Source organism: Solanum dulcamara, chromosome 7, assembly GCF_947179165.1.
Source record: "Solanum dulcamara chromosome 7, daSolDulc1.2, whole genome shotgun sequence".
Lineage (NCBI taxonomy): Eukaryota > Viridiplantae > Streptophyta > Magnoliopsida > Solanales > Solanaceae > Solanum > Solanum dulcamara.
The window spans coordinates 14,035,235-14,047,974 of NC_077243.1; the positions used below are offsets into that span (position 1 = coordinate 14,035,235).

At 30.5% G+C, this 12,740-nt stretch overlaps 1 protein-coding gene across 2 annotated transcripts; it reads right to left on the reverse strand.

Annotated features, from left to right (window-relative positions):
- Nucleotides 1-7,647: 7,647 nt before the first annotated feature.
- On the reverse strand, nucleotides 7,648-12,105 carry LOC129895894 (histone acetyltransferase MCC1). Of its 2 annotated transcripts, XM_055971677.1 has the most exons (7): nucleotides 11,833-12,105; nucleotides 10,633-11,003; nucleotides 10,331-10,475; nucleotides 10,154-10,253; nucleotides 9,834-10,062; nucleotides 9,525-9,602; nucleotides 7,648-8,029 (listed from the first exon to the last, which is right to left on the reverse strand). In XM_055971677.1, the coding sequence occupies exons 2-7, from the start codon at nucleotides 10,752-10,754 to the stop codon at nucleotides 7,846-7,848; spliced, it is 858 nt and encodes a 285-aa protein (XP_055827652.1). In that variant the 5' UTR covers nucleotides 10,755-11,003; nucleotides 11,833-12,105; the 3' UTR covers nucleotides 7,648-7,845. The 2 variants fall into 2 exon arrangements, with proteins under 2 accessions (XP_055827652.1, XP_055827653.1); XM_055971678.1 differs by lacking the exon at nucleotides 9,525-9,602 and having other exon boundaries at nucleotides 11,833-12,101.
- Nucleotides 12,106-12,740: the final 635 nt, after the last annotated feature.

Below are 12,740 nucleotides of genomic sequence, written 5' to 3' on the forward strand. Positions count from 1 at the left end.
AGTTGGCTTCATAAAAGGAGACAGAACGAAACATATTTCACCAAAAGTATTCTTCACACATGATCTTCAGAAGAATAGTGATATTGATGTACAACAAGTTCTTTCAAGTGATAATCTTGCAGATTTATTCACAAATGCATTACCAACGTCAACTTTTGAGAAGTTAAAATATAAGATTGGAATGCATTGTCTCCAAAATATCAAATGAAGTTTTCATCAGGGGGAGTAAAATACGCGCTGCACTCTTTTTTCCTTAACCAATGTTTTGTCCCACTCGGTTTTTCTGGTAAGATTTTTAATGAGGCAGCACTCAAGGTGTATTACCAAATGTGTGTACTCTTTTTATTTCACTAGACTTTTTTCCACTATTTTTTTCTAGTAAGGTTTTAACGAGGCACAACGTCTATAAATGTTCAGGATAACTATGTATATTTGTTCTTTCACTAGAATTATTTTTTTTGCAGGTGGACATCCAAAAGGGAGTGTTAGTAATAGTGGCTGTTACATTATGGGACCCACTTTAGAAAAAAATTACTCTCTCTCTTATCCCTTCTTGTCATCCAAGCTATAAATAGCCATACACGGAGAAGAAGAAAAAGGATAGGCAATCATCTCTCATCTTCTGTTCTCCTTTATTTTCTTTTACTCTCTCATTATTTTGCTATGTTAGTTTATTTTATAACAATATTATCCTTTTGAAAAAAGATTTCTTATAGACTATAGTACTGGTTTTGTTTCTTCTATATGAAAAATGTCACCCTTCAGTCAGGGTGTCAATGATTTTCAAAAAATTGAAGTAACTAGTAAAGTTGCTGCCATGTGATCAAGAGGTCACGGGTTCAAGCCTTGGAAACAGCCTCTGACAAAAATGCAAGGTAAATCTGCGTACAATAGACCCTTGTGGTCTGGCCTTTTCCCGAACCCTGCGCATAACAGGAGCTTTAGTGCACCAGGATACCCTTTGACTTAATTGAACCATATTGAATTGATTTTTAGTTTTTTTTAATAAAATTGATGATTTTTATATAAATTTATAATCGCACCGAATAATTGGATACGTTTTTATTTTGTAAAAATTAATTAAAAATATATCGAACCGTACCGAATAATATATGTGTAAAATATATTATATATATCAGATTTAAAATTAATAAAATATTCTTTTTTTGCTATAGACCCAAGATAATGAAAGTGATTACAAGTGACTAACATAATTAACACTCAAAGTCCTAACACTAAAATTTTGTATTCTCCTCCGATTAAAATTAAGTTAGTTCTAACATCTCAACTCTCGAATAGTAACTAGTAAACTACAAGATATTCCAACGATCTTTGATAACAAGCTACAAGTTATTAGATATTTTCCCTCTTTTATGGTTTAAATTTCTCTTATTGGATATATAAATTAAGTAAGCTTAGTTATTGAGTTTCATGTCGATTGATTTCTTTCAATTCGTGTGATGTAAATTCTATATTTTGTCTTTGCTTAATATTATTTTACACTTCCATGATATAATGGGATGAATTTCTATTCTTGTTTTCTTGATTCATCTCCTTTTAACAATAAAAATATTTAGAGATTTTTTGTCCAAGTCATACCCAAGTATACATAATAGCGTGTTCTAATTTTTAGATTTTTTTAAATAAAAAAATAAAAAATAACTTAACCATACGATACCGAAGAGGATTTGAGATAATAAAACGGATTTGAAAAGTCTAGTTTTGGTTGTTAGAACTAACCAAAAAATGGTATATATATATACATATAGGTGATTCAACCCAATTACACTCTATCCCTACTCTTTTAAAAATTACTCAAAAATCCATCTTTTTGGCCACTTCCTTAAATGATACATCACGTAAATAATCTATTCGATGATACATCGTGTAAAGTGCTGTATCTGATCTTCTGATATATCACATAAAGTAATGTATACGATCGATATATTGCATACAGTGATTTATCAGAGAATAGGAGATAGTAGAAATTTTCGTAATTTTTTCATATGGAAGGGATTTTAGAGAATATGGTAAAATAAATTGTATATTTAATTAATTTTTCCATCTTTATATATATACTAGATACAGAGCGTCGTGCTAGCACGACCCAACATATGTTATTTCTTTTGTTCTAATTTATGTGGTATAGATATAATTCTGAGCCAATCTTTTTTTTATATAGATATAAGTGTAAAAAATATACCTAAACCATCCCATTTTTTAAGTTCCATACCTAAACTATTGAAAGTATGAGTTTCATACCTAAACTATCACTTATTAGTTAAAATTTAAAGAGTAAAGTATTTCTATCCCAATTATTTTTTATATAAAAGTAAAAAATAAAATTTAAAATATTTTACTCACGACTCCACCACCTCTCCCCTCCCCCCTCCCACAATCTCTGTCATTTTATTTTTTTTAAATTTCTTTTATAAAAATATTATTAAAAAAATTCATACTTCATACCCTCCCCCATTCTTTTCTAAAAATTGTTAGTAATTTTTTTTTTAAAATAAAATAAAATTATACCACCTGTCTAACCCTCTTCTCTTAATTTATATCTTTTTTTATATTTTTTCTCGTTTTGTGTCAGATATCTACATATATTTTTAGGAAAATATTTTTTTTACTTGCGTTTAAAACCTACTTTGTTTTTGTTTTGTTTGTGGACAAACGATATCCAGTCAGGCCTATGGCTGGATATTCTGAATATAACAAAAATAAAAATTTATTTTAACAAAAGTCTTGCAGCAAGTAAAAAATATTTTTCTAAAATCATATGTATATATCTAATATGAAATGAGAAAAAAATTGGAAAGCGGAGGATTAGGTGAGGTGGGGTAGAATTTTGTTTTAATAAAAATATCTAAATTATTATTTGAACGGAGGGAGGAGGGTGGGAGACGAAGTAAGAATTTTTTTTAAAACTTTTATAATAAAAATTTAATAAATAAAAATAAAACTAAAAAATAGGGGGGGGGGGGTTATGGTGAGAGAAAGTGGTGGAGTAAGGTAAAAAAATATTTTATATTTTATCTAATATTTTTTTTGGACCAGGAGATAGTAATACTTTAATTTTTAATTTTAATTAATTCAAATAATTTATTTAATTTTTGTTAAGGTGGAATATTTTTTTCATGTGGAGTATAATGTGACAATTATTTTTAAATGAAAGAGAGTGTTGTACACATACCATAATGAGAGTGAAATTAAAGAGAGACGTGTATTTCTCAAAACTAATAAGTGATAATTTAGGTATAAAACTTACACTTTCAATACTTTAGATATGAAACTCAAAATAGATTTTTTACATCTATCTCTTTTTTATATAGATACAACAACATATTTATGTAAGTTTCCCAAAAGAAAATGGGCCCACGTATATAAGAAGTCCAATAAAATGAAACTGTTTAAGTACGAAGCAGTGAGGTACCATTTCTTAACACAAAATATAAAAGACCAGAAAAGCCCCTAAGGGAAGCGCATATAATATACGGAGAAGGACCAAAAATATCTTTAAATTATAGAAAAAGGTTTAAAAATATCCTTCATCCATTTTTTGATTTAAAAATACTCTTCTCCTTATTTTTTGGTCTAAAAATATCCTTTCATTTATTATAACTCTTGAAACTAACAACCCCCACTTTATTATTTTTTTAAAAAAAATATTTATCATGTGTCATTTTCTTATTGGATGAAATAAAAATTCCACATCCACTAAAAAAAATTCATAATTTATCTAAGCCAAAAATAATGTACCTCTTCAAAAAACCCTCCCCCTCCCTTGCAATTTTTTCTTTTTTCTACAAGACTAGAATTTTTTTTTATCCGGTTAACCAAAAAAAAAAATTAGATTATTTTAGTTCTTGTCTTGATTTTTTTTGTTTAATAATATTGGTTCTTTTTACAATACATATAAATAGAATAACTAAAATTTTTTAGTTATACGTATAACTAAATTATTTTTAGTTACTGTAAGATAGTTAAAAAATATTTTAAACTAAATTAGTTATTACAAGATAGTTAAAAATAAATAAATAATTTTTTATAGTTATTACAAGATAGTTTTTAGATAATTATTGTAAACTTATCTTGTAATAATACGTATAGATAAAAGATTTTTTAAAAATGTTTTAAATTTTTTTCTCATAATTTATATAAACCAAAACAATATACATGTTTGATGACCATAAAAAATAAATTTTTAAAAAAACTACAGCAAATAAAAAATTATTTTTTATATTTTCAACATAATTTATCCAAATCAAAATAATATCCTTCTTCATGATCCCAAAACAAACTTTAAAAAAAATAAGAAGAAAAAGCTACAGGAACAAAAAATTATTAGATTTTTAAAATTTTTTTGGGGTCTTGAAGAGGTATATTGTTTTTGATAAATATCTTAAAAAATAAAAAATAAAAAGAGTGTTGTTAGTTTCAAAGGTTATAATGAGCCAAAAAGATGAATAAAAGGGTATTTTTAGATCAAAAGATGAGCAGAAAAGTATTTTTAAACCAAAAGGTGGATGAAAAATAATTTAAAACATTTTTCTGTAATTCAAGAATATTTTTGGACCTTTTACATATAATATATATATGATCACAACTTTCGGAGAAAATGCTACTGATTTTGGCCTTTTATTTATTTATTTATATACATACTATTTTTAGTTTTGCAAACTTCCTATTTACAACAGCTAAATGATCAACTATATATAAAAAAAAATAATTAAAAAGAGCATGTATATAAATAAATCAATCAATAAATAAAAGGCAAAAATCAACACATTATCTCCTGAAGTTATGACCATAACTGATGGACATCATTCAAACACAATGTTTTTCCTTTCAAATATTTATACTTGAAATTTTCCATATGTCAAAGACATTAATGATGATTACTATAAATATTTTTATTTTAATTTTATACATAATATATTTCTTAGAAAATATTATCATACAATATTTGAGTATGCATGTTATAAAAAGATAGTTTTACAAAGAGTGTACTGATACACTGAATATCATTGTTGCTATTAATAGAATGTTGTTATAAAAAAGTAAAATATAACATAGAAATTCGATTGTGAATAAATCAATTTGTTAAAGTGAAATGTCGTTATAGCGAATTGCCATTATAACAAGGTGTGACTCAGGGATGGAGTAGGGTCGAGGGAGTTCGTCCGGCCCTCCTTCGATGAAAACTTATATTTTTTTATACATAATTAAAATTATTTTCTTTTGCATATATATATTAGATATTAAACCCTCTTCGACTTCTTCATATATTTACTTTTTCGTATTTTAAACGTTAGTGAAAATTATGGATCCGAGTCAAGTATATGAAAAGACTTTTCAAATATCATTTTTGTCAAAACGTGTGTTATTGGCAGTACTACTGATTATTTCAAAGGGACTTGTGAGAATATATTCTTTTGAAAGATTTCATAACATGCAAACACATTACCTCTCTGCTTTTCATTATTCGCATACACACTTTGAAAATAAAGCTATCAGTTTTATATTTTCTCCTGCTTATTGTAAATTCTACACTTTTAATCAAAGCTATTAATTTTCTATTGCCATGTTTCTTTGTTGCAACAAATACATCTAACACTCTAACTTTGACTTCAACTCGTTTTCACACTTGAACACTCAAATTTAAAAAATGATCATCTAGATAATTTTAAAATTTATGTGTCACGTAATCATCGGCCAATAGAAATAATATTGAGGTGTTTAGAGGTGCAGTTTCAAAATTGAAGTACTTATTTGCAGCAACTTGCAACTCCATATTTTATATTCAAATAGCAGTAGCATGCTGTGCACTGACTTCATAATCCCCTGTTTTAGCTTCTTCTTATTGCATTGCACCATTTCTTGGCTTTTCACCTCTCATTCCCGACAACTATTCATTCGTGGTAAAGCTTAGCCATGTCCGAATCACTAGCAGGAAAGAAGTTTCTTATTGGTTACGCTCTTTCACCTCAAAAAATCAGTACATTTATGAAAGATTCTCTGGTTATTCATGCCTGAGAACAAGGCGTTGATCTCATCCCAATCGATCTCAACAAGCCATTGATCGAACAAGGTCCTTTTGAATGTGTCATTCACAAGCTATATGACACACAGTGGAGGAAACAGCTCGAAGAATTCGCCCTCCAGAGCCCTAGCACCCTCATAATCGACCCCGTAAATGCCATCGAGAAGCTTCAAAATCGAGTCTCTATGCTCGAAATCCTCAACGAATTGAAAATCCAGAATCTCGAAATTCCTTTGCAGGTTTTCTTTAATTCTATTACGTTGGGAGAATTCTTTAAAATATATATATGTATAAAAACCATAACCAATTCCGAAGCATAACCAATCAGAAGAAATTGAAGATGATATATGCTCGGCTCCATCTCTTAAAGTGAAAAAATAAAATAATCCCATTTAATTATCTTTAGAGTAATATCTATGAAAAGTTGTAGTTTTATGAAACTTAGCAGGCATTTGGACATGAGATGAAATTAACGTTTAGACATGTGACATATTGAATGTATTTTTTCGTTAAATGGGTACCCAAAGGCTTAGACCCAAATGTTGACTCCAGAAAAGTCCTAAATTAGGTGACTTCATCGAGCTTCTTCTTCACAGATGAGAAATGGCATGTCCAACACTTCGAGTGATTTGATAAAATTCGATTTGTCCACAAATTAAGAACGGAAAATTAAATGACTCCATGCTTCATTTTACTTTGCATTTTTTTTATGGTAATTGAAATTCGCCAAAGAAAAAAAGAATTCCAAAGCTATTTGATTGATTCAGTTAAACAAGAAGCAATGAGATTGATAACAATTCCTTCTTTGAGATTGATAAATTCCAAATAAAATCTTGCCATAAATTTTGAAGGTGTTTAAATGATCATTTTATTTGTTGAAGTATATTTGTGATCAATTGAAGCCAAATTTAAATGTCGGGATAAGTTATGATGAGATTAATTATGATGAGATTATTTATGACGGGATAAGTTATGATGGGATTAGCTATAATGGGATAAGTTGTGGTGAAATTATTTCTTATTGAGTGTTTGTTTTGTTACATTCAAAATAATATGCATTATATAAATTTTAAGAATAAATTATTTGTTTACAAAAATACCAATGTGAAAAGTAATGTATAAAAAGAGTTTAAAGGGATATTTTTGTCATTTACCTACTTTATTCCGGAATAAGTTTTTTCGAAATTACTATACCATCCAAAGGGAAGAACAACTTATCACGGTACTAATTATTAATCCCAAGATAAGTTATCCTAAACTTGCCGCAAAACAACAAATTAAATGGCACTATAATTTAATCCCATGAATACCAAACGAACTCTTAATTGCTTAGCAAAAAAATCTTAGTTTTTGCTCCTGAACCTAACAGAGCTAAAATTGAGAATACCTTTTTTCTTGAATAATTTGGGCATGCAGAGTCAACCCATTTCACATTGCAACTCTATTAATGACAAGAATAAATACAAGATTTTTTTTTTGTCAACAACAAGTGAAAGAATAAATCAAAAGTGCAACGGAGAACAAAATTGAGCAATTTCTGATGGTACTCGAACAGACAACCTAATGTGAGCTTACCATCTGAGCAACTTTTCTTGACCTGTCAATTCAACTCAATTCTCGACACATATTATTAAATTTCTTGGGTGAGTTTTCACAAGAATTTACATATCAACAAGTAAATCACAATGTTACAGGTAAAACGCAATGTTAAAAAAGACAACAGATAGAAGATTAAATAACATTTCTTTCCAACGTTTGCGTCCATTTCCAATATCGACTAAAATGCAGAAGCTAGTAGAGGATTAAACGAATTGAGACAGAGCACCCTCGGTCGGCATCCTCTTGTTATGTTTTGTTGGAAGAAGGGAGCCAGAATCCTTGCCTTTGGACCACTTGGAAGGCTTTCTGTCTTCTTTCCTCCAAAGCTTGGCAGCTACCATCCTGAATCCACTCTTTGCTCCAGTAACTAAAAGCTTAATGAGCTCTCTGAAATTCAAAAGGACAATTGTCAAATAGTAAAGAAACATCCATTAGAAAAGTAGCTGGGATAGTGTTGTAAGCAGTTATTATTGTTGTGTTTGAAAAGAAAATCCTAGACTGCGACCTTCAAACTTTCATTTGTTTCAGATGGAAGACAGATTCAAGCTTACTTAATAGTTAAAGGAAAACGTGCAAAAGTAAACTAGCGCTTATCAACTGCTTTTACCCCACACGGGAATCTAACTGCCACTGATTATTAGGTGAAAGTGATTCAAAAATGCAGACATGACTATTACTATCATGTTATGGAACTTCGAACAAATAATCAATAGGTCATCACTAGCTCAGAAATGCATGAGGGAACAATGCTTTCATAGAACATTTCTTATGATGATTTCACTTTCTAAGTGGGAAAAAGAATGGATTTTTCTTCGCACCACTTCAGCATATTCCAGTTCTCGTTTTTTTTCACCCTTCCCAAAAAAACTTAGCAATTAAATATTGTGCCTTCTTCTCCCAAGGATATAAGCTATGTGGATAGGAGCCTCCTAAAGGACCATTTCAAAAAGATTATGTGATATTGGATCTACTCTTCGGTTAAAATGAACAAGAATTAGATACTATTCCTCTCTTTATTCTTAAAATAATTCCCCACCCGAACTATTCTTAATATCAACAAGTTCTCTCGAATCAATTTTACTCTTTCTAATCTGGAGTTGAAGTATACCAGAAGCCTGGACTACAATGTGATAGCAATTTCAGACTACCACTTTGAGAAGAGGGCAGGAGGCCATCTTCACCCTACAATCCCCAAAACTCACACACCTCCGTGTTTCACATGTTTAATGCTCTTTTAGTCCAGGGAGTAGACACTAAGGGGTCATTTGGTAGAATGCATTATAAAAAATAATAGATGCATTAGTTTTGTGTATTACTAGTACTTTGTTTGGTACACTTTTTCAACCTATATATAACACTCTATTTGGTATTATGCTATGTATTACTAATACCTAGCAAACCATGGTATTAGTAATGCAAGGATTTAATGCATGCATTAGCATGGTAAAGACACAATTGCCTCTCAAATCCTTTTCCACTTCCTTTCCATCATATTTGTAGAGGGAATTTTTGTAAATATTTTTAAAAATAGAAATTATGCAATGCATGTTATTTTTTATACACCAAACCAAACAATGCATAAGAAATAATCTCAGCATAACTAATATCAGCATTACTAATGCAAGCAATACTAATACACTCTATTCAGCACTATTCTTACACCCTACTAAACGACCCCTAAATGCATGAAGCCAACTGCCAATCACAAATAAGTGTATCGCTGTTCTTTCTAACTGAAACTGAATCAAACAAGACAAAACAGTGCCACAGTAGCGGAAAGGTAAAGATAATTAAGTTCTACCAGGGTTTCCCCATTTTTCCAAGTTTAAATTCAGAAAGCATCCATAAAGCATGTTGAACTCTCAGTATAGATTTGGACAACCTGGGAAATATAGTTGTCCAAGAGTTTGCAACAGCAGATTTGCTCAATGGCCTCTCGAACAAATCCTCAATCTGACAACTGTGAATAACAGATCATCTTCTCAAGGATGCTTTATGTATTTTACTCCAAAAGAATGACAATGTACTTTTACTACTAACACTCTTTTGAACCGTGAGGGACGTGAAATTGATAAATGACAGCTCTACCAGGATAATATTCACAAACGACAAATTAATCAATCAAATAGGTCAAAAAAGAAAGAGGAAACTCTCATCATGTGAGTTCAAAGAAAAGGAAGTTAGCACTTACAAGGGTGAGCAAGGAGAGCGACCACCATTCACATAGTAGATGAACAAGTATGCATCGTAATGCTGACCATTAATAAAATAAAAGGCAGAAAGCCTCCTCACACATTGAAAGGACATTTTCTTGTACAAGTATATAGCAGGGTTATTATATGAGATCACATGTAGGTAAACTGCTCGACAAGTTGGGATGTTCGAGGCATATTTTATGACCTCACGAATTAGAGAACTGGCTGAAAATCCAAAAGTGCAGAACATTTAGTAAGTCATAAAATGAAAGATAGAAGTACAACTAAGAGTGTGTATGAGGAAAGAAAGCCTCACCTATTCCAAGATTTCTATAAGAGTCTGCAACCCCCAGAGTCAAGATGTAAATCAGTGTTTGCTCTGATTTAGATGAGTCATACCTCAGAAATTCTTCAATCTGTAGGTATATTTTATTCAAAATTAATAAAAATTTGCAAGGCTAAATTCTAAGAGTAAAAAGGCAGAAAAGCTCACATCACTGTCTTTCGCTAGAACAGTCCGGGCAGTCACAAATCCAATAAGTTCGTCACTTTTCCCATCGGGTCGATTACGATCAACAGCTCCCCACGACACAATGTCCCGTCCATTAACAACATTTTGGAAGAACTCAGACTCATATCTAAATACCCAAAAAGAAAAAAAGTTATTGATAAGATAAGATGTGTACTTTAAAGACCACAGGTTTTGGTTAAGGAGCACACTCCGTTATGAAAGTTCAGGACAATATCTAACAGCATGGTACTTGAATGACCGAAACATGAAATAAATAATCTGACCTGATTGGGAACAGATCCCCATGGATTTTCTCAAGTACTTCTAAATCAGAGGTTTGTATTGGCCTATATTGTATGAGCGTATTGTGAGAGAGTTTGAGGTTCAGCATTGCACAATCTAGCATCAATCCCCAGCAAAAAATTGGTGTATCTGTAAAGCTCGTTTGAGAAGTGATCTCTCCATCTATACATCATCCACCACAATGGCCATTTAATCTCTACAGGCAGGAGTTGATTTCTTTCTCTTCATCAATTCCTTTATACACGTGAGGTAGAATAAAGCCTAAGCCTCACAAGAAAGTCACCTAAAGCTATCCAGTAACAAGCCCTCTGGTAATAGGAGCTCCAGCAGCTTTCACCACGCCAAATATGTACTACAGAAAATAAAAAGGACGCAAGGTTAAATAAGTTCACAAAGATACACATTAGCTTTTTCCTTGAGTAGAAGAGCTATTATCCAAATCTCTGGCATCTAAAAATTCAGAACATAGTTTTAGATTATTAAATGCAAGACTCTCTTGTATACTAACAAGTACTAAGAAAACGCTAGGATCCACAACTTCTGCAACATTTAAAACTTGGAGACTCGAATGATGAAAGATCCCATCAGACTTCATGGTTTGTTTTCAAAGTTGGAGGTCAACATAATAGATGTCAGTAAAAAAACTAGCAACTTTCACTCAATAATTGACAACAAACTTCAGAATATACATTTGGGTTGAACCAAATTCTAGCTTCCAATGACTCCCTACTTCAACTGCGAAAAAAGGAAAAGGAAACACAGTAATGTGAATCAAGGGCTTTCTCGTGGAATCAGTAGACCTGCGTGCAAGCTGGCCTGGACACGACACCAAAGTAATCAAAAAGGAAAAAAAAAGACCTTTCTAAATCCTGCACGATTACCAATCAACTTTGAGTACCCAATTCCTAATGTATAACGAAAGCATTCAAAAAATTTAATAGTGTAGGTTTATATCAACCATCCACAACTGCTGCTCAAAAATCTCTTCCACCCACTATCAAGCTTAGCTAGAATTTTCAAACGAAAAATCAAAAGAATACCCAATTGAAGTTGAGGAAAAACAATCACCCCAACAACAACAGTTGTCACTGATTGAAACCAACAAAAGGGGTATGAAAAATGAAATCGAACTTCATGATCTATGAAAAAAATTGTTAGATCAGCAGCAAATAATCAATTACCTGAGATGTAGCAGTTGAATTTGAATGCAGCTGAAGCAAGAAAGAGGGATATGTATAAAGAAATTGGAAAAATCAGAGAGATTCCTTTCTGTTTCGTCGAAGAGAAAAATTCTTTGACTGAAAAGGAAGAAGGAATCCAATTCTTTATCTTGTTCAAGCCCTCTTTGAATTTTCTTCCCGTCGACGACTCTTTAACTTTGCCGGTGAATCCAAATATCTCAGTTGCCCAATACACACATTTCTTTTTTAACAGGATTTTTGGGGTCGTTTGGGGCAAAAGATAATACAAAATAATTTTGGTATTAAATTATAATGACATTTAAATTGGTGTTTGATTGATAAGTCTGTAATAACTTATACTGCGATTAATAAATAATATCAGGATAAGTTATTTTTTTTGAGTGGTAATTTCGGAATAACTTATCCCAGAATAAAATAGGTAAATGAGATACTCTTTTAAATATTTTTTATACCTCACATTTCACATTTATATATATTTACATTATTTTTAATACCATATATAACGACATTTACTCCTTAATTTTATGATAATTCTTCATATTTTTTCTATTAAAAAATTATACTATATAATATAATTTTTATTTATAAATTTATTTGACTAATTCTTATGTTTATTTATATTTTGATTTCTCATAAATTCTTTTTTACTTTAAAAAACTTAAAATAAAAATTCAATTTTTAAATTAAATAAGAAGCAAGTTTTATTTTTAAATACATACTGACATTATGAAAATGCACACATAAAAATATTTAAGGTAAAGAAGATGAAAGTTTTATTTTAAGAATGAATGTTGAATAACTAAAGATTGCAAAGAAAATATAAAAAACTACATAAAGTGAAGGATATTTTTGTAACAAACAATATATTCTTAAAATTTATGCAATGT